Below are 26,015 nucleotides of genomic sequence, written 5' to 3'. Positions count from 1 at the left end.
TGCATATCAAACCCCAATAAGAGATGAAGGCCCAAAGGAAATATAGATTAAAAGCATTAATAAATCCCTTAATAGTTGTGTATACTTTAGAAGATACTCCCACATTACGCCCACCACAGCCCAGCGTGTGGTAATACCATCATCCTTGTTCTGCAGGAGAGGAAACAGACTCAGGTGGGCTGTCGTCTCAGTTCCGCCACTACCCTTGAATGAGCTCATACCCTTGAACGAGACTCAAGCCACCTACATCTTGGCTGTTTAGTGCATGGCCAGGCCTCACCTCACAATGATCTTATCCAACCCTTCTGCCACTGATTGGAATTAGCTACACAGGGCACTTGTTTGGCAAGGGAAAAAATACAAGCCAAGCATCTTTTTTTAAAAAAATTTATTTTAGGAAGAGAGGAAGAAAGAAGGAGAAATAGAAACATCAATGAGAGAGAACATTGACAGGCCGCCTCCTGCATGCCCCCCACTGGGGATCAGGCCCAGAATCTGGGCATGTGCCCGGACCAGGAATTGAACTGGCGACCTCTTGGTGCATGGGTTGATACTCAACCACTGAGCCACACCAGCCAGGCCAAGCCAAGCATCTTTGAGTAGACCAACCATATTTTCATTCTAATACACTACTTGATTTAGAACCAGTGAGGCTGGAGGGGAAACCCTACCATACTAAGTGTAGGTCCTAAAGACTAAATAGAAACCATTTTGCTGCTGAGAGTATCCATAAATAGTGTGCCCTGATGTTATATTAAATTCTAATTAGCTGATCACCCACAGGCTCCTAGAAACACTTCCTACTGCTATGATCAGAACTATACAGCACAGAATCAGAAATTCTCTTTCCTTTTCCCTTAAAAAACTGTTTTATGTCTTTAAAATATTTGGCTTCTTATTAATACTAATAGATGAAAAGGGTAGCTGGTGGTAACCTCTACAATGTTTTCCAATGACATGTACTGGGAACCACTATACTAATATATGAAACTGACATGATGTTCCAGGAGATCTGGGTAGCTGTTCAAGCTTTATCACTAATCCAGACATATGCTCTCAGATGAATTTAACCACTCTAAGGCCTAGTTTCCTCCTTGGTAAAAGAAGTGGTAGTGAATTTCGATACAATGTTCTAATTCTATTCCTATTCTGAGGTTCAAAGAAGAAAAACAGCCTAAGAAATAAGACCATATATATTATTTCACTATTTTATCCTTTGTAGTCTATGTACAGCTCTAAATTTCTCAGCTATGTCTGGTGCTGTCATGATCACACATTAGATCAGTAAACATCATCAAAAACCGTCCCATGGCTCCAATTCTATGTGGCTCCATGGAAGGTCCTATACTGAAAGACATGGAAGACATTAAACCAGTTTACAGGTTAAAAAAAAAAAAAATCTATGAAGAACTTTTTAGTTCAAGCCAAAAATATTCAACCTAGCAATCTGGAAGAACCATATTTACTCACTGGAGTTTGAGAGATTCTGCAGGAACTAACCAATCAGTTTGGGTGACCTTAAGGAGATCTTTGCCTTGCATATTATGACATGAGATATGAGAAGTACGATGTTTTTCTTTCTTATTTCCTAGTCCAGTGTTCCTTATATATTTTTATTTAATGAGATTATGCAAATAAGTGATAAAATATCAGAACTTGAGGGCAGCAACTCAGATACCATCAGTCTAATCAATCAATTTACAAACGAGGGGAGAGGATGTGAAAATGGAGGCGGAGTGAATGGAAGCTACACAGACGATCTCCCAGGACCAAATGGGAATTACAACTAAAATAAAGACAAATCCTCGGAAAGAAGCTACAAATGAGGGAAAGTTGGCTCTAAGAAGGGAAGCAACTGGGCCATGCCCTCAAATTAGAGGTAGTCCTGGCTAGAACCTAGACCTGCACTTTCTGTTCAGTGTTCCTACCACTTGACTACTAAGCCTTACCTGATTTCACAGCTGCAGAAACTACAATAAAAAAGTAGCCCTGGCCGTTGTGGCTTCGTGGTTAGAGCGTCAGACTGTGCACCAAAGGATATCGGGTTCAATTCCCAGTCAAGGGCATGTACCCGGGTTGCAGATTCGATCCCTGGCTCCAGTTGGGGTATGTGTCTCTCTCACATTGATGTTTCTATCTCTCTCTCTTCCCCTCCCTCCTTTCTGCTCTCATAAAATAAAAATTAAAAAAAAAAAAAAATCAATGGAAAAAATATCCTTGAGTGAGGATTAACAACAACAAAAAGTAATTTATACTCTAGAATTTACTTTCCTCCTCTATAAAATTAGCATTTGGGAAGAATGAGTGCTCAGATCTCTTCTGGCTGTGGGTTAGTGAGTGATACCATTCCTTACCTTCCCACTCTTGGTGGAGAGACCTTTGAATACCCATTTCCCCTTGATTCTGATGAAGAAGAGATGTTTTAGCTATCACAAAATACCTCTAACTTATCACAATGCACATTTTTATTCCCACGTTCAATTCCTGACTAAAGTATAAACTTTGTGTGTGTGTGTGTGTGTATAGATATATATATATATATATATTTACTTACCATATCTGAAGCTTAATTTTCTTTCCATCTAGTTCTATCGTTCTGATTTTAAAATCAATTCCTGCCAGAAAAAGAAAGACACGCTAAATTTCTTCAAATATAGTCCCAGTCTTATCATCCAAGCCTTATTGGGAAAAGAACAAAGATTTCTATTGAAAGAAAGAAAAAAAAGCTCTCCAACGCCCTGGAAAATGTGAACACAGAGAGGGTGTGAATGGTATGTTTCTTCTGAATGCAGGCTGAAGAAAGGAATGCTAATTACTCTGCAAAGAATTCCCACACATGTTAAATGCAATGTCTTATATGCCTCATTATTTTGACATAAATGGCTCACATCTTCTCAAAGTTACATAATGTAGATAGAGAATATGCTATATTTTCTACATATAAACAATGTTTCCCACCCCTCGTGCCCCATCCGTCCCTAAAGATGGCTGTGGGACCTCTTAACAATGTCTGCCTCCATCTCCCTTCCACTTGTTTCTTTAAAATCTGCAACTGGCTAAGGAAAAAAAGAAAAAGAAAGAAAGGAAAAAATTACAACAATAAACCAATCAAACAAAACCGTATCTATTTGAGGGCAGAAATGGGAAAACTTGTATGTTTATTATACAGTTAAGAAGTATTTTACATACATTTAAATAAATGTTCCCTGCATTTTACTGGCTACAACTGAAATAACTAAAATGATTTTAGCCCCGGATGCACTTTAGAATTACCTGGGGAACTTTAAAAAACAACAACAACAAATCTCATAACTAGGCCTACTTCCTTCCCAAAATTCTGAGATTCTGATCTAATGGGTCAAGGGTAAAGGTCTGTGCACTAGAAATTTTCAAAACTCTTTACGTAATTAATTTTAATCTAAAACCAAAGTTAAGAAGCACTCAACTGGGCCTGACAGGTAGCATGTGAAAGTCATTTGTGGCTTGGGCAAGCACTCCAAATTCAACCCCTCCCTCACCTGTCTGCCCCCGCCCCCCCAGGTAGCTAAAGGAACCTATTAGTGGATACAAATTGGTTGCAATCTGCTAAATCCTCATCATCTGGTTACTCAGCTTTGTTTTAGATTTTTCTACAGTTGTTCCTTGCCACTTCGCGCTTCGACGTTCGCAGCTTCACTCTATCACGTATTTTTTCAAATATATTCATTAAAAAGTTGATCGAGACAGTGAAAGTGATACAGCACGTGCTCGGTTATTTGAGTCAGTTATACACCCCTGTATTACAATTAAAATTAAAATTACTGTACGTATGGACTGTAGGCCTCTGTATTCGAGCACTCCAGGAATCCTTCAACACCAGGTACAACCTCTAGAGTCTGGAACAGATTAATCGCAATAAATGAGGGACAACTGTATTCTTTTGCTTTTTTTTAATCCTCACCTGAGGACATTTTTCCATTTTTTGTTCAGATAGAGTGGGAGGGAGAGAGAGGAAGAGAGAGAGAGAGAAACATCGACGTGAAGGGACACACCGAGTGGCTGCCACCCGCACAACCCAACCAGGGCTGGAGACAAACTGCAACCGAGGTACATGCCCTTAGTGGTAATGGAACCCTGGTCTCTCTGGACCGCAGGCCGATGCTCTAACTGCTGGGCCAAACTGGCCAGGGCTCTTTTGCATTTTATACAGAACCCTGTAAAGTGGTTTCCAAGACATTTCAAAGAAACACATGTCCATTATGTATCCTCTAAATTGACTTAAACATTAACTGTAGCTATCTGGGGGGAGGAGAAGCCTTTCACGGCTATGTTACTACAATGTTTCTACAAATCGACATTGAGAGCACTCAAAGAGGCTGCTTGCCAGCTTCATATAATGCCTACGCAGAAACCAAGCGGGTTTTCCCCTTCTCTGCATTGCACTTTCCCCCCAGGCTTCTCAATCTTCTTTCCCCTCACTAATAACCACTGTAATTGTTAACAAGTACAATCTGAGACCCATATCCCCAGGTTATCTAGCCCACATTTCCCGCAGGGTACCTCAGTATTGCAAGGTCAACAGTGGCAGAAGCAAAAATGAGCAAAACAGCATAAACACTATAGTTAGCATCACACAGATTTTACTGTGGCCATTGCTCATTTAAGGCTTAACACACATTGATTTTTATTGTGATTTATCTCTTTACACATCTCCCGGTCCAGTGTAACAAAGACCCTCTAGGGATTCTCTGCTACCCTCTATGATTTTTTTTTTTTTTTGGTCGAGGCATTAAGAACAATGCCCAACAGAGGCTCAATAAATGTTTCTTCTTTTTTAAATTCATAATTTTCCAAATTCATAGAAATAGAAAATAGGATGGTAGTTAACAGGCTGGAGAGAGGGGTAAAGGACATTTGTTGTTAAATGGGTATAGTTTAGGATTTGCAAAAGATGAAAAAGTTCTGGAGACCTGTTTGACAATAATGTGACTATACTTAACACTACTGAACTCTACACTTAAAAATGGTTAAGATGATAAATCTTGTGTGTGTGTGTGTGTTTAACCGTAATAATTTTTAAAAAATTCCATGACTCAAAATGCTGACTGTATAGCTGGAAAATTAACTTTCTCAAGTGGAAGGCTAACGTTCAACATTCCATCATTTAATAGTTCATTCACAGTTTAAGTAAGATGTGATGTATATCAAATGCCTGTTTATAGGAATACGTTCCTTATTCTGGCTTATTGAGATTGTAACTCCTGTTCTTTCAAGATTGTTTTTGCCTGTAGTTGGGAGTCACAGGCAACTTTTCCACCTTCATCCAACAAAGCCATTTTGAGGCTCCTTTAAAGTCTCAGTTACTGTCCATTCATTTTAAACATTCAGAAAACTTTCTACTGACCTAGCCTTTTGTTTTTTGTATTTGTTAGAAGGATTACCTTTCTGTTATCTGAGGAGGTTTAACCATTATCTGGGAAACTTAACCATCTTTTCACTATTCAGTGGTTTTCAATGCTGTAAGAGTTGTGAACTGGTCTTTAGCTTTTGTTTATGTGCCTGTCGGGAGCCAGTTGACAGACAAATGCTGTAGAGCACAGTCAAATGAACACAACTTGAATTTTATTAAAAATGAAAAACATTGTTGCTGGAAGTCAAAAGACCTAGACTGGCCCTGGCCAGTTTGGCTCAGCAGTTAGAGCGTCGGCCTGCGGACCAGAGAGACCCGGGTTTGGTTCCCGCTAAGGGCACGTACCTCGGTTGGTTTGTCCCTGGCCCCAGTTCGGGTCATGTGGGTGGCAACCACTCGATGTGTCTCTCTCACATTGATGTTTCTCTCTCTTTCTCTTCTTCCCTCTCTCCCTCCCGCTCTATCTGAAGATACATGCAAAAATGTCCTCCGGTGAGGATAAAAAAAAAAAAAGACCTAGATTGTAGGTTAGGTTCTGTCTTTAACAACTTCTGGGAGGTTGCTTCATTGCTTTGAACCTCTATTCTCTTCATCCTTAAAAAAAGATTGAGAGGATCTACTAGGTGAATTAGATAATGGGTATGACTGTGCTGTGGGAACTCTGAAATTCCATATAAATGTAAGAGATGACACATTCAGATTCTATCATCCTGCAGTTCTTGTCAGTTCATGCATGGATTATGAGAACAGCTTCCCAGGACACTGTGCCAACCTCTCTCCCTGGACAACTTGCCGCCAGCAACTGTGAGAATAACTTTCAGCAATCCCTGTGGTAACGTCACCTCACTATTTAGGAAGCCGTGGAGCCAACTTCCAACTTCCTCCTCCTGGTAATGCCGTCTGTTCCCCGGGATACACCGCTCTCCTGATACTGCCGCCCTCTGAGACTCTTCAGCTTCGGCCTCTTTCTCTCAGGGCCGCACACGTCCCCCCTCTGTGCATGGCCACCGCACTGGGCAGCCTTCTCTGAGGATGCCTCTCTACCCAGGCAGCCGCCCCCCTCCTTCCTTCCTCAGCTGTCCACTCAGCCGTGCCCATCACTTCTCCAAGGCCTGGCTTTGGCACAGTAATTCAACCCCGTGTTATCTGGCTTATTAACATACTGCTCTGAATTGCTCTCACATCGAGCAAGGGCTCAATCCTCTCTGCCAGTTAGGCTGCACACAGAAACATGTACACAGTAGACACTAAATGAAAGGTTAAACCCTCTTATGAAATGACATAATTCTACCAAGTGTGGAGAAAGCTAAGAAAACCATGGAAGTTCAAAGTTTTCTTAGTATATATACTGCAGTAACAATAGTAAGGATGCTGAGAAATCTTGTTACAGTAGAATAAACAAAGATCTTTATATTACAATTTGTTTGACAACAATATCAGTAAAATATATAGATTAATAATCACCTTAAATTTTAATGGAAAAATAACTTCCTGAGGCTACTCCAAGATGAAAAGAATAACCAGTCATAAGAATAATAATACAATTATACCTATTAGTATGCTTTCTGCTGCAACAGAAACCCCAAATCAAACTATCTTAAGGTAATTTGTTGACTCATATAACAAGCCCAGTGGTGAGTTGGGGTTTGGAGATGGTTCAGTCCAGTAGTTCCGGCTCATTTCTCTGCACCTCCTTTGGCTCTACCCTCCTGGGAGTATCAGTTTTATCCTCTGACTGATAGCAGTTCCTGACCACAACAGTAACACCAAGAAGAAAAGAGATCATCATCCTGTGCCTCTTTCTTAAAAGTGAAGAACTATTTCCCCAAAGCCACCAGCGACCTTTCCTTCATGTCTTATTTTTGGATTTTTAACCAGATTTGTAACCATGGGAATGTCACGTTCTAGGGACTAAGGCTGAGTTTCTGAACCAATCACTGCATGGTCAGTTACCAAGATTAAATTAATCTAAACCTATCCTAAATTTAGATTAATCGAGCCCCATCCCTGCAGCTGGGTCACTCCCTGCAGACCCACAGGGCTGCTAAAATTAGGAAAGCAGAAAAGCTGTTGAGTCAATCATAATATCTGTTACAATACTCATATCTAACTAATTAGTACAACTTTATGTTCATAACCATATGAAACAAATCATAACAGCTATCCCTACTACCCTGGCATGAACGTTATTAAATTTTGTGATAACTATAGTACTTCTCTGAAGGTAATTTGGTCTAGTGTTCAGCCATGAAGCAGAAAATATGAAGATAAAAAAAGGACAATGAGCAACCCAAGTAGCTGCCACAACATCTCCATGCTAAATCGTGATCACTGCCAGGGGAGTCCTCGTGCCCATGGTCCCAAAGACCTGGCTGTGTTCCAGCCCCGAACAATTAGACTGTAAATGAGGGGCTATCATATCAACAGCAGCAAGAACTACATTACAGCTCATCCTGTGGTAAGGGAGCAACTTTCCCCACCCTCCTCATTTTAAAGGACTATATAAATCTCAAAAAATACAGCTTCGAAGGGCATTACATTTTGGGTCAAAATGCCCTTTATATTTCAATAGCCTTTGGAAAGCACTGGGTTTTTTTGGCAGCATATCTAGTACAATCATTCATGTTCAAAATGATGACCCTGAGTCATCTCAACTCATGAGCAATCCACGAGCTGCCAGGCTGCATGCAGCCTTCCCAGCTGGTCACGCAGCCCAACATCCACGTTCAGGAGGCAAGACTCCAATGCTGCTTCCATGTTTCTCGAATATGCCCCGTCATTAATTTTTTTTATGGCTTGAAAGCAGTGCCAGTTTTCTCATTAATATTTATCTAGTCAATAAAATAGAAAATCTACATTATAAGAAAACATTCCCAAGAGACTCAAAGTCACTTTCATTTTGAATTAAACATACACACACACACATAGATTTTTACTTTTCCTGAACTGATTCTCACGCTAAATAGTTGCACATAATTAATACATATTACACACTATAAGGAGGCAGGAAAGCAAACATGAAAGGAATCATAGATTTCTAGACCTAGAAAGTACCTTAGGGCGCTGCAAGGGTAACTCAGTTGGATAGAGTATCGTCCTGAGACACCAAGGTTGAGGGTTCAATTCCCAGGCAGGGCACATACAAGAATCAAGCAATGAATGTATAAATAAATTGAACAGCAAGTCGATCTCTCTCTCAAAACAATCAATAAACAGAAAAATATAAAGTACCTTAGAGGTTGTTAAGTCCAGTCTTCCCTTTGTACCTAAGAAAACTGAGCCCAGGAGACACAGCAACTTACCAGATTAACAAAGACCAATTCAAAAAGGGGTTAAAAGTCAATCTGGGCATTTAAAGATCAGGCCTTCCCAAACAGACTTGTATGAGAACATCCATGTCTCCTGAGGATTGCTCTTTAAGGATTATAACAAAACCCAAGCAACAACGAAAATGTCCACAGTAGGAGAACACCTTGGTATACAGGGGAACACTCATAAGCAGTGAACAACAGCTACACATATCAACATGAGTGAATCTAAATAAAAACAAGGTTAAGTGAAAAGAATAACTGCAAAAATTTAAAGTCAAATCATTTCAGTAAAATTTCAGAAATATCCAAACCAGCCTAGCCAGTGTGGCTCAGTTGGTTGAGCATTGTCCTGTGCACCAAAAGGTCACCAGTTCAATTCCCAGTCAGGGCACAGGCCCGGGTTGTGGGTTTATCTCCCAGTTAGCGTATTAGGGTATGTGCATACAGGAAGCAGCCAATCGATGTTTCTCTCTCTCTCTCTCCCTAAAATCAATAAAAACATATTTAAAAAAAAACAAACACCCAAACCAACAGTATGTATCATTTTTATATATCTCCAGGTTTAATTTAAGTATAAAAACATGCACAAGAATGATTATCAACAAAATCCAGATAACCGTTACCTCTGGAGAGAAATAGAAGAGGAGGAATTAGGGAGGGGTTCCTTCCAGTGAATCACAAAGACATCAACTCTATAATTTATTATTTCTAAATCTGTGTGATGGTACATGGATGTCGAAATGTTTTACATTAGGTATATTTTTGTATACTTGGAATTGCTCATAGTTTTTAAAAAGCACTAATTAGGTATCTAGAAAAATGACACCTGGAGGCACTCATTCGTTCATGGTAGTAGAAAATCAGATCAAATTTTAGAGAGGAAAGGTACCTTCTGGATTTAGTGGAGAGGCGGAGCAGGCAGTACCTCCTCCCGCCCTTACTCCAAATAAAGAGGGCCTGTGACCTAGAGCAAGTCTAGATCAAGTTCGGAAAGTGACAGGGCAGATCAGGAGCCTGGGGTAGTAGGGAGGGCTGGCTACTCAGATTTTAAGCAGGGGTTCAGGAACATTTCCTTCCCTTCTTGGAGGAATAGGAGCTTCCACTTGGGCCAAGGGCAACATTTGGTCACTGTTGGGAGTGGCACTCTGGGAGAGGAACAAAGAAGTTCTGATTTTTTTCATTCCAAGAGGGCCTGGAGAAGGGGGGTGGGGGGCAGCTCTGCCCTGCCCCTCTGAGGAGAAGGTCAAGTCATACTTGAGGCCTCTGCATTCATTGTCTAGGCAACTCACAGGAACCAGGGCTGGCAGAGACCTGGCATGAGCTGGAGTGAGGGACATGAAGTCAGCACTTGCAAAAAGACAGCTTATCAGATATTTCTCAGAAACCTGGGTGCAGCTGAGGGCAGCTGGAGGGAGGGCTTGACCAGCAGTACAGAAGGAAAAAAGAAGGAAAGAAACTTTGAACTTGACTCAACCCCACAGTTAACAGATGTAAAAGGGAAAAGAAACTTGGAATGACTAGTATTGGGTCACCTTTCATTCCACAAATTAGATGTAATTTAACATGGAAAGGGAACAGATTAACAAAATTATTTTACATTAAAGTCAAATTAGTCAGCCAACAGATAATAATAATATAATCTTTTTTGTTTCAAGAGAATAGGGAGGTTTCTCTTGGGTTTGTGAATAAATGAAAGGATACCATTGCTGGAGTATAGGAAAGAGTAGGAAGAGGACTTTTCCTGGCCTTAAGATAACTCTCTGGGGCCAGCCAGTTGTCCTGACCTTCAGCATAAGCTGCGACTTGATGCATTTTTGCCCGGTGGGTGGTGCACCACACACAGCTCTCGCTCCTGTCGGGTGCACTATCTCAGCTTATGTGGGAAAGTCTGCTGCCTGGCCCAGGAAAAGCAGGGAACTTCAAATGAGGTTTTAAATACTTGGTTCTCACTGAAATTATTTTAGAAGTCCTATTTGGATGCAGTCAAGAGAGCCACGGAAAAAAATTCAGATTTCTGGGACATTTAGCCTTCCAGTGAATGACAACAATGCAAGATTCCAATGCTGGGTTTAACATTGATGAAGAAAAAACATGGATTATCTATCCCCTTTGACTCACTTTAAGAAGCTGAAAGTTAACACTGCAACTTTTACAATTAAAACATGTACTTTGGTCTGGCTGGTGTGGCTCAGTGGTTGAGCGTCGACCCATGTACCAAGAGGTTGCCAGACGATTCCTGCTCAGGGCACATGCCCAGGTTGTGGGCCCAATCCCCGGTGGGGGGCATGCAGGAGGCGGCCAATCAATGTTCTCTCTCATTAATATTTCTATCTCTCTCTTTCTCTCATTTCCTCTCTCTCTAAAATCAATAAAGGAAAAAAAAATTTAAAAAACATGTACTTTGTTTCAAATGGACATTTGGAAACAACATCTGTGATCCCAGGCTATCTGAATATGGGTTATGTGGTTTGTCTATTTACATTTCAGAAATATCCCAGAAACAGAATAAAAAGTTTCCTAAATATTAAAATCCACTTTAAGAAATGATACATTCCCTTCCTTATCCAGATTTTATTGTTAATGAAGATACAATGTGCATGGATCCTGCCAGTTTTGAAACGTTGACACTATATTTTGCTCATGCTTTTTATGTACTCAATATGGAGATTAACGAACTTTTAGAGTAGCTGACTTTAGGACAATCAGCTAAATTTTCTAATCAGAAAAACAGATTCTTAAAATAAAAGATGTGAGTCATAGATTGAAGCTTTAAATACACCTTTTTTTTTCCCCCCAAATAAATTAAGGGCTTGGAGAAAATATGCAAATGTAGAAATAAAGTTAAGAATATTACTTGGATCAAAAGAGAGGAGTTCAAGGCATTGCTCTTTTGTAAATACACATTTTGTTAGTTCATAAAAGCATATTTTCGCCAAGTACCAATTTTGTGTGATATATTTAGAACCATTTGATTTTTTTTCCTTTTTTTTTTTTTATCCTCACTCAAGGACTTTTTTCCCATTTTTATTCAGATATAGTGGGTGAGAGACAGAGAGAGAGAGAGAGAGAGAGAGAGAAACATTGACCTAAAAGGGACACATCGAGTGGCTGCCTCCAGGGCCAGGGACGAATCGAAACTGAGGTAAGTGCCCTTGGCCGGAACTGAACCCACAACTCATTGGTCTGTGGGCTGACGTTCTAACTGCTGAGCCAAATCAGCCAGGGCTAGAACCATTTAATTTTTGTTTCATTTATATTCAAATATACAATCTGGATTTTTGTTTGAAAATTAGAAAGTCTAAAGTTTGGAAAGAAGAACACTTTAAAATTAAGTTTAGAAGACATTTTAACAACAGTTTGAAATAATCACTGGCAGCCAAATACGTTAGTTTTGTTAAATCCAAGACAGGACAGGGAGGGCTTTTTTTTAAGTGAACTAACAAGTGGTTTGTGAATATAGTTTGCTCTTAAAAGGACACCTGATTTTTAAAAACAGGAGATAGAAAGAAGACTAGAATTCTTCAGATTTCTTTGGTTCTTCCATTCGGTGACTAGGAAGTGATAAATTAAACCCCACCTGTGGTGTAAGTCAACAGTGACACAGATTACCACTTCCTGCTGAAAAAGCTGCACATCTTGACACTCTTAGAATTCCCTAATTGTTACTGAATTAAGTTCAACTCTTGGCATTCTTCATAAGACAGCTGTACCTGTAAAATCTAACCACATCAAAAAAAGATAACAAACTCAAACAAATTCTAGAAGTCAGGAAGGATTTACTGTTTTTCCTTTTGAGCCATAAACATATGCATGACAGATACAAAGACAGTAAAGAATAGTTTTAGGTAATGTCTATATTTGAGAGTCTCCAAGGGCTTTATAGATTTAAGTATACAAATTTAATTAACTCTTTAAATGTTTTCAGGAAATAAAAGGGCAAAATAACAAATCATTATATACTTAAAAACTACTAAAATATAACTATGTGTTGAATCACAAATAAAAGGTTTCTAAAATGCTAGAACTACCAAAATATCAAGAGAGAAAAACAGAAATAGCAAACAAAATGTAACAACACAACTACAATCCCAGGAAGGATTGAGAATTTTAAATTTGAGTAAAGAAGCAGCAGAGATTATCCAGGATTCAGCTCACCATTTGAAAATGGCCAAAATAATGCATGACAAGTCTCTTTTGCAAACCTTGCTTTAAGTGTTACGCAATCTGGAAATAGCAATGTGCTTGAAGTCAAAATGTAGATTCTAGAGGTTCTCAAAGAACAGATGTTTTACCTTCAATAAAATCTCTTTTCATAAAGAACCTAATTTATGAACTAAACTGTCTTGAAGAATAAAAGTTCAGAATGCCTCTGAGATTTCCATCCCTTTCCTATTATTAATTCATGGGCATCTCAAGAACCAAACTGCTCCTAAATGGAACCAGTTGCACCTCCTCTGTAGCACCTATTGTTTTTGAGAAAGTGTGCTTTGAGCAGGCAAACCCTCCAGTATGAGTCATTACCACTTTCCTAAACCTGGAATTTCCTTGTTTGCACTTTGACAACTCCGGGTCAGGTCTTTAGGTTAACAGTGAAGGGAATATTGGGGTTATTCAAAAGATGAAGATAAAAAGGCAAATCCCTGATTTTACATACTACTGCTATAGGAAAACCATACTGCCAAATCACTGGAATTATCATTGGAAAAAATTACAACTACATTCCAGTAATGTTGCACCAAAAATGTAGTGAAACTGATCTGTTAGATCCTTCCAGTTATTGACCATGTATCTTATTTTCCATTCATTTGGAGGTAAGTGAAAGCTAAAAAGAAAAAAAGTTAAAAGTAATAATAACTAAGTAACAATACTATATGGTGCAACTAACTAAAAACAAGTGATATATATTTTGCTCTTTTAGGATGAGTTCTTAAAAGAGAAAAAACAAAAAAGATTGTTACCAATGTAACATATCAGTTAGCAGCTAGGGCTGAAACAGACTCTGGCTACAATTTTATTATTTTCCAGGAAAATTTCCAAATCACTTCTCTAAGAAAGATTTCAACTTATATTCATACAAAATGTAAAATTTAGTAAATTTCCTCACCCTGTCAATACAAATCAACTTTTTTAGTGTGGGGCGCGTGTCTGTACCAAACTACTGGAGGCTGAAGAGAAGAATCATCTAGTCCTGCACTCCTGCAACACCCACCTCACCTCTTCCCATCCTCTTCTCCCAGTGACTTTAGTCTAGATAAAAGGAAAGTGTTCAGAGATGATAAAATAAACATAACTGCAAACTCACATTGCTTAGAATCTAGTTAGCAAGAAAGACTTTTGTTGATCAAAACCAACATCAATGCACCAAGTATAATAAAAGTAAGCAGCACTTACAGCTCCCTGCAGCCAGGGTGACAGATGGATAATGATAATAAGCTATTGCTAATGAGGAGGGTTAAAACAAACAGATGGACTATATGCAAGTAAAAGAATGAGACAAAAAATTAACAAAAAATGGCACAGATTATAGTTTTTCCTTATCAAAAATGAAAAACTTGAACCAATGATTATATCATTCTGATCTGTAAATACAATTCCCTGAATACAAAAGTCTAAAGTTGACAACACTCTATAATCTTCATGTATACAGTTAACACCTCTACAAGCCAATTATGCATCTCCCATAAATATAGTCATCCACCTCTAAATACCTAAGACGTTTTTCTAACTTTATAGGGTGATAAAAGGTTCTGCCACCTAACTACTTCCTTGACTTGGCTTTTAATTTTTTTTTTTTATCCTCACCAGAGGACGTTTTTGCATTTATCCCTAGATAGAGCGGGTGGGAGAGAGGGAGGAAGAGAGAGAGAGAAACATCGATGAGAGAGACACACCGAGTGGCTGCCACCCACACGACCCCAACCGGGGCCGGGGACAAACTGCAACCGAGGTACATGCCCTTAGCAGGAACCAAACCTGGGACTCTCCGGTCCACTGGCCAAAGCTCCAACCGCTGAGCCAACCGTCCAGAGCATCCTTGACTTGGTTTTTAAAACAATACAATGTTACAAGGGGGCTGGACTTACAGATGCCATCCAACTAATGAAGGAGTCAAACACTTTGTATTTTCTCGTCTCCATTGTCCCCTAGCTAATTGCCATTTTAAACTTCAAATATACAAAAGATGAGTAATAATTGTATTCAAAGCATAAAATGAGTGGGTTGTCAAAATATGCTACAGCGGACCTCACATTCAATCATTATTCACCCTAAATCCAAATCCCAGTGTTTGTGGGTGGTAGGGAGGAAGAAAACCTAAACAATATTGACAAGAGGTCATTTTTGTTTTATTTTAATTTTTTTTATAATCCTCACCTGAGGATATTTTTCCATTTATCTTCAGATAGAGTGGGGGCAGGAGAGGGGGAGACAGAGAGAGAGAAACATCAACGTGAGAGAGACATATCGATTTGTTGCCTCCCGCACGATCCTTACCAAGGATGGAACCGCAACCTTTGACCAGAATCGAACCCAAGACTCTGATCCAAGGGCCAACGCTCTAACCACTGAGCAAAACCAGTCAGGGCAAGAGGCCATTTTTAAAACACCATCCTGATACTTTAATGGCTTGGAAAATCAGCCAGTGCCACATAAAACAATTTATCTAAAATTGACCAAAAATTATTTCAAATTACATTTCATCAGCTTGTTTTTATAAAACCAACTTCAAAGTATAATACACTATTCAAGGTCCCAACCCACCCACTCCCAATACCAAGGAAGAGGCCTCAGGTGTTAAAGCAAGAAACTTAACTGCATCGTTTCTACTGACCAGCCCTCAATCTCAGATAGGAAAATTATTTATCTTATATTTCCCTTTACCTACTTCTTTCAAGATTCATAGTTCTTTTTTTTTTTTTTAATCCACATCTGTGCTGAGGATATGTTTATTGATTTGAGAGAGAAAGAAACATCGATCAGTTGCCTCCCATATGTGCACCGACTGGGAATCGAACCCACAGCCAAATGTGTGCCCATAGTTCTTTCCAAATCCTACGGAAACACGTTAAGTACCACTGAATGACTGTTAGCACCTGTCTTTCTCGGGCAAGTTTTACTAAGTCAAAAATACAAAATGTTTTTTAAATAAGTCACAATCAATCAGGCAGATGCCCCAACTGACAGACATGTAAGACACAAAAAACTTATTTAGAAGTCTCTAGCTTGACCGTGGGTCCTGGATGGCAGAGACCCTTATTTCCTCAACACAACACCTAGGAGTGATTGACCAAGAGCTATGCCTTCACTTAGGTAAGTACAGACACACTTCCTTGAAAATGCACCCCCCCCCCCCACACACACACATCTCCTCACTTTCCAATGCTGGAGCAGCCACTGAAGACCTTGCATCTTTTTCACCATGAAGGAATACTTTGAAGTTATTAAAAAAAAAATCCTTGGTCACATCAAGATTACACAGAAACTTAGAAAGTGTTTATGTTATAATGTTATAAAAGCAAAATATAAAGTGTACTATGTAACTATGTAGAAAACGTGCATCTAGCCAGCACCATGTGAAACTGTAAAGTAGTTATATGAGGGTAAGAAGGCTACTGTGAGATGATTTTCAAAATTATGAACTTAAAATTTTCACCTATTTTTCTATTATTTTTGCATTTTTGAGAAAATATTACACATGCTAAAGTTGAAATAGTACTTACTACAACTATATTACAAATTCTGGATGAAAGAAGCTTCGAGGGGCTGCTCTTGGAAAATCTTACCATTGAGTATAATACTGTTTCTATGAGGGAAAAGCATAAAAATGCACAACAAACAAACACTTCACACACTCCATCTGAAAGAGCCCGTGCTAATTAAAGGCTTCCCCTATTATTTACCAAAGAGCTCGGACAAATGTGTCCCTCTTTCTCTAATTCCTACAGTTCCAGTTTCCTTGCTGTCACCTGAAAGAGAATGTGGGAAGACAAAGAAAGGGAAAAGAAATGTGAGCTTGCTTTCACGTGATGTCTTTGTGGCATCTGCAGGAACAAACCCTGGGGAAAGGCCTCGTCTGCAGATTGCATTTTCCATGCTATCCCCGTCCCTAATTAACACAGATAATTCTGAGTCTGCCATACTATAATTTATTAATCATATTCAATTAATCTAATCAGTTGTAAAACAGGAAAGGGCAACAGTGCAAGCTTTAATAAAGTGAGCTCACTGCACTTTGGAAGCTGCTCAGCTGAGGCTCACAGTGAATTCCCACACACCCAAAGGGCAAAAGTGGCCTTGGTGAATAATGTGCACTGTCTATTTTTAACTCATTTTTGTAGTCATAAGGACCCATATTACAATGTGAATTAGAAAAAAGAAACAGCAGGTAGATATAAATTTAAAAAGTAAACTCAGGGATACAGAGGGTAGAGAATTCTAGGTTCTTAAGTATGTAAGGGGTGGGTGGGGCCAGAGTATTGCCCTACATGAACAGCTGAGAAAAAACAAAACAAATGACCATCAAGTTGAAAATTTTACCTCTGCAATTGAAAAGGTAGTATTTTACAATGTTAAAGTTATCAGTTTTTTAACTGATGCAAAAGTATACTGGTAGCATCTTAACTGTAACCCTCAATTACTAATATGAAAGGCAAAAACAATTATCTACTCACATGATTATTTTACAGACACACTGTCATTTCAAGCATGTCCTCAGGCAAGCCCAGGACAGGATTTCCACATCTGGTGGTCACAACGTTGTGTTCCCAGTTTGGACAGCATAGTCATTAGGCCAGGAAATGTATATGATAGTGATGCAAAGAAGTTCAGATACACAATGACTGTGTATTTTTAACCCCAAATGGTCCGTCAGCAGAATGAGGATGGTGAAAGAAAATGTCACAGGTAGCCAGGTCAGTGTGGCTCAGTGCATTGAGCATCGTCCCATGGACTGAGAAGTCCTGGTTTGATTCCTGGTCAGGGCACATGCCCAGGTTGCAGGCTCGATCCCCAGTAGGGGGTGTGCAGGAGGCAGCCAATCGATGTTTCTCTGTCACATCGATGTTTCTCTCTCTCTCAAAAATCAATAGAAACATTTAAAAAAAAGAAAAGAAACTGTCACTGGCCCTTTTGGGAACAGAAGAGATCACAACCACTGGGCTCCTGTTCTTTGCATGAACTTCTGAAAGTAACAGAAGAAAGCAGAAAAAAATTGTACAATCAGAAATACTGATATTTAATCTACTTCAAATAAGCCCTTGCAGGCTTTAAGGTTGAAGTCCATGCTTGTTGATTATGGTACTAACTTTGCAACCAATTCTTCAGCCTATGTGCGAGTATAATCCGTTTTTAAATTATAGAACAGAAACTGAGAAATAGAAACTGATAGGCTTCACAGGGTCTATACAAAGATATGGCTAAAGATTTCTCAACCACAAGAAATACAATGTGGTTAAGCTCAGTCAGATGTAGTCACACTTAATGAAAACTAAGTTGACATATTTTAATATTTAATTTGACAAGGAATATTGAGCCCAACATGAACCTGACACTGTACTAGGCACTGAGGAATGCAAAGAAGGAAAGTTATGGGCTTGAGGGAGTTCCTAGGCTAGCAGTCACTGACATTTCATGTGAAAATCCTACCATCACATTTGTATCTCTTCAGGAGCCGGAACTAACCACAGATGATGAACCAAAAGGAAACATGATTTTCTAAGATATGCAACTGCCTGCTTTAATTCTGTCATTCCTACAAGCAAGCATGTAATTATCTCCCTAAAGGCTGAGAGTAAACAAGTGGCATTTGTCTATCACAAACGGTAAAAATAGTAACAGCAATTTTTCACTGTTGTTTAGAAACCAATTTGGCTTAAGATTTAAGAGTTTTTGTGTTGTGTTTTAAAGTACTCACTATATCCCCTTCACATTCCCTCCCTGCACTCCAGCACACACACTATAGTCTTAATCAAATCTGAAGTTCTCGCTGAGCTCGAAGAGCTTTGATGACCAGCTGAAAATCAAAACGAGCTCATGTATTTCTAAAGAATGGCCATATTAAAAACTGTCACTTTTAGGCTATTACAGTAAAACTGCAATATAACAAACTAATTCAGGCAAGGAAGTGTCCTTTAAAGCCAAAAGTCCATTACATAATAAAGCTGAGAAATGCGTATACTGAAAAATCGACAAGTTTATCTGTTTTTACTTATGCAACATGTTTGTATGTATGTATTAAATTAAGTATGTATGAAAAGTTTAATTTCACAGAAAAGTTTCCTATATGTATTACTGTAATTTTTTGTTTTTTACCTATTACTATAATTAGGTAATAGTAAATGCGTGCATTCACCAGTCACCATGAGTAAACAAATGCACAAGGCTGGGGCATAGTTTAGCGCACGTGGGAACATTCACCTGCAAGAGTAAAACAATCACACCACGTGACAACAGAACTAATTACCATGCATGATGCAGTGATCACACGCTTATCATTCCCTGAACATTGTTTTCAAGTGGTGACACTTGGATTTAAATATGTAGGCTACAGTTGTAGATATTTAATATTTATTTATGTTAGGCGACATTACTACAGTGTTTTGTCCAACATATGGCCTATTCGCTAAAATTTGTTAAAAATAACAGTGAATTAATAACAAAAAGTAACCTGTTAATTTAATTATAAGCAAATCTTATTAGAAGCATTTAAAAATTAACTTGTTAATTAACAGGGTGTTAATTTTCACATATGACATATGGACCAGAAGTTGTGTCTGTTAAATCCAAAATCTGTTAAATCGAGGTCTGAAAAATCAAGGATTTACTGTATTAGCAAAGGCTATCGAATACAGCACACCTCTGTAGCTCAGGTATAGTCTTGAGTCCAGCCTCCAACAAAGTCCTCTGTATGATGAACATGACTAATATCCATTAAAGAGCTACCATTTATGTTGTACTTACTTTACTATGTGCCAACAGCCATGACTATCCCATTTCACAATAAAGAACTTGAGGCTCAAAGAGGTTAAGCAGCTCATCCAAGATGGCAAGCTAACAAGTGGCTGAGCTGGGATACTTGCTAAGGAGAATTCTGTGTGACTCAAGTGGCATGAACGGTGGAATTTCCTTTCAGAATCCTCCCTGGAGGTACTAACTCAGATTACAAAGGATTTGTGAGGAACCACTTTCCAACAGGGCACAGAAATCTGAACCTAGCTCTAGGTCATCTCTAGATCACAAAAGGAGAATGGGTCCTCTCTGGGTGGACCTGAATGTCAGGTATTAGTTCTTTGAGCCCTCTGAGTATGCTTAGTAGAGCCATTCCATAAAGAATTCTTATTCTAGCCCTGGCCGGTTTGGCTCAGCAGTTAGAGCATCGGCCTGCGGTCCGGAGAGACCCGGGTTCGGTTCCCACTAAGGGTATGTACCTCGGTTGCAGTTTGTCCCCGGCCCTGGTCGGTCGTGCGGGTGGCAGCCACTCGATGTGTTCCTTTCACGTTGATGTTTCATTCTCTCTCTGTTCCTCTCTCTCCCTCCCACTCTACCTGAACAAAAAATGGAAAAATATCCTCGGGTGAGGATAAAAAAAAAAGAAAACAAAAGAATTCTTATTCTAGGTTAATCTCAAATAGATCTGATCATCCTGACATCTTGCAAACTGGAAGATTCCATCACTGCAAGTCTGTTTTGAACCAAAGTAAATCTCTCCCCCAGGGCAAGGCCCCAAATAAAGGAATTTCAGGTGAAGGGGCAAAGGGCTCTTATGACTGAAATCTATCCCGGGTTAACCTATAAGACATGGGTTATGACACTTATGCTATACCATGGAACATGCTCTTTGTTCTACAGGCAAGTTTGGGATATGCAGGGTATTATCAGTGCTCAAATGTACTTCTTAAGCATGTGTAAGGTACCTTTTAAATACACCTAAATTTCTTCCTATATGTGATTAATGATTTTTCTCTAATTATAGTTGCATCTTCCAATTCTCAGTTTATAATGAGAAACTATATTAGAAATAACTATAAATGCTCATAAAAAATTGAAATATGACTAGCTAAGAGACTGTTCTGTGACCTCATTGGGGCTCCAAACTCAATGTTCTTTTTACTGTATCACTTGCTTCATTAGGAGACATTTTGTGGGATAATAAAATGGGTTGTTTCATATCACTTCTGAGGCTGCACCATAAGAAAAAACTACATAAAAGACAAAAGAAAAATTCCTTTCTGCAACAATGTATCAGTCAGGGTCTCATCAGGAAAAAGAAACCACTTAAAGAATTTACAACAAAAGGAATTTGATACAGGGACTTGGTTACACAGTCATGAAGTTGCTGAGAGTCAAACAGAAGATAGTAAAAGGTTTGGCAACAGCAGGAAGCCACTACCACCCCAAAGAGAGACAACAGAAGATGGTGTTACTGGAGCTGAAGGCCTAGAGTCACCTGACAAGATGGTGGAAATACTGAGCGCCTGTCCTGTGGGAGCTAGAGGCCCAGAGAAGCCACCTAAAGCAGAAAGGGAGAAGGAGAAATATCCTGGTTTCTCCATTTCTCTTCCCCTCCAATCTCCTGCTGATATCCCTGATTGGCTGAAGCCAGTCTGCAGCCACCTGACCCAGGAGTCTGGGCAGGGGGAAAGGGAGGAGTGGATCAGAGGGAAAACTGACCAAGGACACAAGTAAGCTTTAGCTGCACGAATTTAATGAGTGTTACTGTTAGAAGCCACTGAGATTTTGCAGCTGTGTAACAGCAAAAGCTGGCTGACAGATACTGCCACAAACACCAAGTAGGTGAATAAATAAGCAGACGGAAAAAATAAGATAAACAAAGAATCAAATGTGAAATAATATTAATTATTTTCAATAAGTGCTTTGAGAAAAAACATTTCCACCATTAATGTGTGAGCCTGGGGCAGAGGGCAAGCACTTGTCCGGATCCCCAAGTATGCCCTGGTCCTGCAGGAGAAGCACATTTGAGAACCTGTCTATCTAGCTGGAGGTGGAAAGCAGCCCTGGCCATTTCTAGCTTCACAGTCAACTGGGCAGTTCAGGACGGGATGACCTGGTGAACTGGGAGTGTCATATGCTGGCAAGTCTGGAGCCAGGACTTCCAAAAAGGAAGTCTGTCACTGAGTCAGCAATGTTGCCAAGCCTTAAGCCAGAGAAGTATCAACATAGCTCAAGGGTAGACACTGACATGGTGACTCCAAGCTTTTTGCTTATAATACTTCCATCACAGTACTCACAGTTCAGCCTCGTTAGTTATTTATACTCCCTCCCTTGTCCCAAAATAGACTGGAAGCACCCAAAGAATGTGGAGTACCTTTTTAGCTTATGGAACTCTACAATTACCCACCTTAAAATACATGGCTCCACCCAACATATCCAACCCTACATTTTTTTTTTTTTTTAAATCATCACCCAAGGATATGTTTTCATTGATTTTTAGAGAGGAAAGGAGAGAGAAAGCTTTTGAAACAGATACGAGAGAGAAACATCGATCAGTTGCCTTTCATTAGCACCCTGACCAGGGATCAAATCTACAACCTAGATATGTGCCCTGACCAAGAATCAAACCCACAACCTTTTGGTGCACGGGACGACGTTCCAACCAACTGAGCAACCTGGCCAGGACTCTGAGCATTTTTCAGGATCTCCCCACTGTCTGGAATAATTCTCCATCCTTCCCATTAAGTATTCAGTAACTCCAGTTCCTCTGTCCTCTAGATATTCCAGTAAACCGACCTGCTTACTCTCTTCCCTAAATTCCTGCAAAATTATAATAAATAACATTAGATATAGCATTTAATTATTCTTGTTTCATATAAGTTTTGCCTTCCCAATTAGACTTAGGCAGAGAATCTAGCATAGCATTCCACTGACTGAGTAGGTGCTCAATACACGTTTCAAGGAATGAATGAAAAATAAGCCCTTTAAAAGCAGGAGCCTCATCTTTTACTTACAGCACTACTTTGGGAACCTCTCCCCTGTCTGCCAACCACATCACAGGCATTCAATAAACACTTCCTGACATTGATTAATTACTTCTGAATACAGTCAGATCTCCAAACTGATCCTGCGATGTATCTTAATGACTGACAAAGAAACACACAAACACTAAAATATTTAAATTTTAGAGAAAAGAACAAATTATAAAACATAGTATTAAGCATACATAAAGTAGATATCTTTATTTTAGAATGGAGAAAAGACAACAATGTAGTTTCTTATAAAGATATGAAATTGAATGAAAGGTTCTGGCCCTGGCTGGTGTAGCTCAGCGGTTAGAGTGTCGGCCTGTGGAACAAAGGGTCTTGGGTTTGATTCCTGGTCAAGGGCACATACCTGGGTTACAGGATTGATCCCTGGCCACAGTTAGGACAAGAGCAAGAGGTAATCAATTAATGTATCTCTCTTGCATTGATGTCTCTTTCTCTCTCTCTCTCCCCCTCCCTTCCCTACCTCCCTTTCTACTTTCTCTAAAAATCAATGGAGCCCTGGCCAGTTTTGCTCAGCAGTTAGAGCATCGGCCTGCGGACCAGAGAGATCCAGGTTCAGTTCACGCTAAGGGCACGTACCTCGGTTGCAGTTTGTCCCTGGCCCCGGTTGGGGTCGTGCGGGTGGCAGCCAGTCGATATGTCTCTCTCACATTGGTGTTTTTCTCTCTCTCTCTTCCTCCCTCTCTCCCTCCTGCACTATCTGAAGATAAATGCAAAAATGTCCTCAGGTGAGGTTAAAAAAAAAATAATAAAAATCAATGGAAAAAATACCCTCAGGTGAGGATTAACAACAATAACAAAAGCCCTGGCAGGTTTGGCTCAGCAGCTGGAGCATTGGCACGAGACATCAATGTTTCTTTCTCTCTCTCTCTCTCTCTCTCTCTCTCTCTCTCTCTCTCTCTCCCTCCCTCCCTCCCTCCCTCCTTCCCTCCTACTGTATCTACAAAAATCAACAGAAAAATATCCTAGATGAGGATTTTTAAAAAAGGTTCTGTTACCATTGTCTCAAATCTAATCCTTAAAATCATATAATTTAGACAGGTTCAGAAGTCTGTGATTTTTAAAAATCTACATACAATGAAATAAACACCAGTTCTGTAATTAGATGAGGAGGACTAATATAAGTACTGCCACAAGGGGAGAAAAAAGAATTGGATATGTCATGTTAGAGTTTTACTTTCTTCAGAAACCGTAATTTTCTTAAAACACTGGCGACGATCACAAAACCCTATGCTGCAAATGTCTCTGCTGTGTGGGAACTTCCACCATTGTTCCCACCACTGGAAGGGCTTCCAGGGTCCACTATGGGAGAAGCAGCAGAAAACCAAAAAAGGCGAGAGACAATAAGCTCATTAGCCAAAAGACCCTAACAAAGCCACAGCAAGGCAAACCGGCAGCAATGCCCACCATCGCCATCAACAAGGGCTTGACAGTGAAAAGTTTAGCCCGGTTTTCTTTCATGGAAAAAAGAAAGAGGTTTGTCTGATGAGTACAGCCTCCATAGAACTGGTTTAAAATCAATTCTTTAAAAAGTCTTCAGCAGCAAATCCAGCCACAAAAGTCGTTTTCTAGTTTTTTAGACCCACATTGAAGAAACACTTTTTATATCATAGAATGTTAAATATATATACATACTTATATAACTGAAAGAAAAGTTTAAAAAAATAGCACTTGACCTTTACTCCCTGTTACTGTTGTACATGTGACTTATTTTCTATTTTCTTTGGTTCTAGCCTATTCTCTTCCACTCCACTAAAAAAAAAAAGTTGGTCTGGACACACTAAATTGTCTTGATTACCCAATGGGTTACAACTCACACTGAAAAACATTGGCCTAAAGAACCTTCTGAAAGTCAACCAAAGGTCACATGCTATTTCTTCCTTTCTTCATTTTTTTTTTTTTTTTTAAGATAGAGGAAAGGAGAGGGAGTGAAACACTGATGTGAGAGAAACATCAATTGTTGCCTCTAGTATTCGCCCTGATCAGGGATTAAACCTGTAACCTAGATACATGCCCTGACCAGGAATTGAACCTGCAACCTTTTGGTGTATGGGATGACACTCCAAACAACTGAGCCACCAGGCCAGCGATCTTCCTTTCTTTTTAAAAAATCAATTGCTGCCCTGGCCGGTTTGGTTCAGCGGTTAGAGCATCAGCCTGCGGTCCAGAGAGACCCGGGTTCGGTTCCCTCTAGGGGCACGCACCTCGGTTGTAGTTTGTCCCCGGCCCTGGTTGGGTCGTGCGGGTGGCAGCCACTTGGTGTGTCCCTTTCACATCGATGTTTCTCTCTCTCTTCCTCTCTCTCCCTCCCACTCTATCTGAACAACAACAACAAAAACCAATTGCTGATAAGGAATGGCCACTCTACCTTCAATTTTTAATGAGAAAGAGGAAAAAACTGTCAACTCAGGGCCTTGCATAAAGTAACTAATATCTGTTAAATTTAAGAAGCCATTAAAAAGTACGTTCGTGTGTGTGTGCTTTGTGGGTAAAGTAACAGAAAGGAGCAAAGGAGCTAAGCCTCAAAGGAGAAATTGGAGAATTCCAATAACAGATATACTGCCTGGGCAACATGCCCAATTTTTGAGCAATATATCACCAGAGGTTCTGCTTCCTCCATCACTTGAGTTGTTCTGATCCATCACCCTAACGCCAAGAAGCAACAGAGAAAAAGGCCTATCACAAAAGGGCAGAAGAGTTCAATATGGTTTGTTAACTGACCTTATTTCAAATTAATGAAATGGGACTATACCTTTTATTTATTTTTTATTTTATTTCATTTTTGTTAATCCTCACCTGAGGATATTTTCTCCATTGATTTTTAGAGAGGGGAAGGAGGGGGGAAACAGAGAGTGAGAGAGACATATTGATTGGTTGCCTCCTGCATGCACCCCCACTGGGGCCAGGGATCAAATCTGCAACCTAGGTACACACCCTTGACCAGAAATTGAACCTGTGACCCTTTGGTGTGGGGGCCGACACTCCAAACACTGAGCAACACTGGCCAGTGCAGGCTTAAATGAGAGAATGCTTGTCTGCAAAATCAAGGACTCTTGTTTAAAACAATCCAGAATGGCTACAGCACAAATTGTACCAAAGAATAAAATGTAGCCAAACAAAATGAGCATTGGGCTAGATAACCCTGTATAATGGAATCAAATAATATTCCTCAAGATACTCTCCTGAGACCCCTCACGCCCCAACAGATGATGATGCCGACAGCTATAATGAGATAGGCTATCGTTCATAAAAATAGCTATCATTTCTCAAGAGTCCACTGAGTGCCAAGCACTGTGCTAGGTACTTAATAACCTTATC

The 26,015-nt window shown here is 39.7% G+C and overlaps 1 protein-coding gene across 3 annotated transcripts in view; it reads right to left on the bottom strand.

Annotated features, from left to right (window-relative positions):
• RAB8B (RAB8B, member RAS oncogene family) overlaps positions 1 to 26,015 on the bottom strand; it is a 67,515-nt gene that overhangs the window by 15,169 nt on the left and 26,331 nt on the right. The window contains exons 1-2 of one of the 3 annotated variants that reach the window (XM_036241466.1): positions 16,599 to 16,946; positions 2,555 to 2,615 (exon numbers count right to left, since the gene is read on the bottom strand). In XM_036241466.1, the coding sequence (XP_036097359.1) occupies positions 2,555 to 2,615; positions 16,599 to 16,836 (299 nt within the window). In that variant the 5' untranslated portion in view covers positions 16,837 to 16,946. Of the gene's footprint in view, positions 1 to 2,554; positions 2,616 to 10,484; positions 10,528 to 16,598; positions 16,947 to 26,015 lie in introns of those variants that run through there. The other 2 variants (XM_036241479.1, XM_036241471.1) reach the window with 2 other exon arrangements.

Source organism: Molossus molossus, unplaced genomic scaffold, assembly GCF_014108415.1.
Source record: "Molossus molossus isolate mMolMol1 unplaced genomic scaffold, mMolMol1.p scaffold_m16_p_1, whole genome shotgun sequence".
Taxonomy (NCBI): Eukaryota; Metazoa; Chordata; class Mammalia; order Chiroptera; family Molossidae; genus Molossus; species Molossus molossus.
The sequence above is the reverse complement of the archived record's forward strand: the minus strand, read 5'-3'. Positions and strand labels throughout refer to the sequence as shown.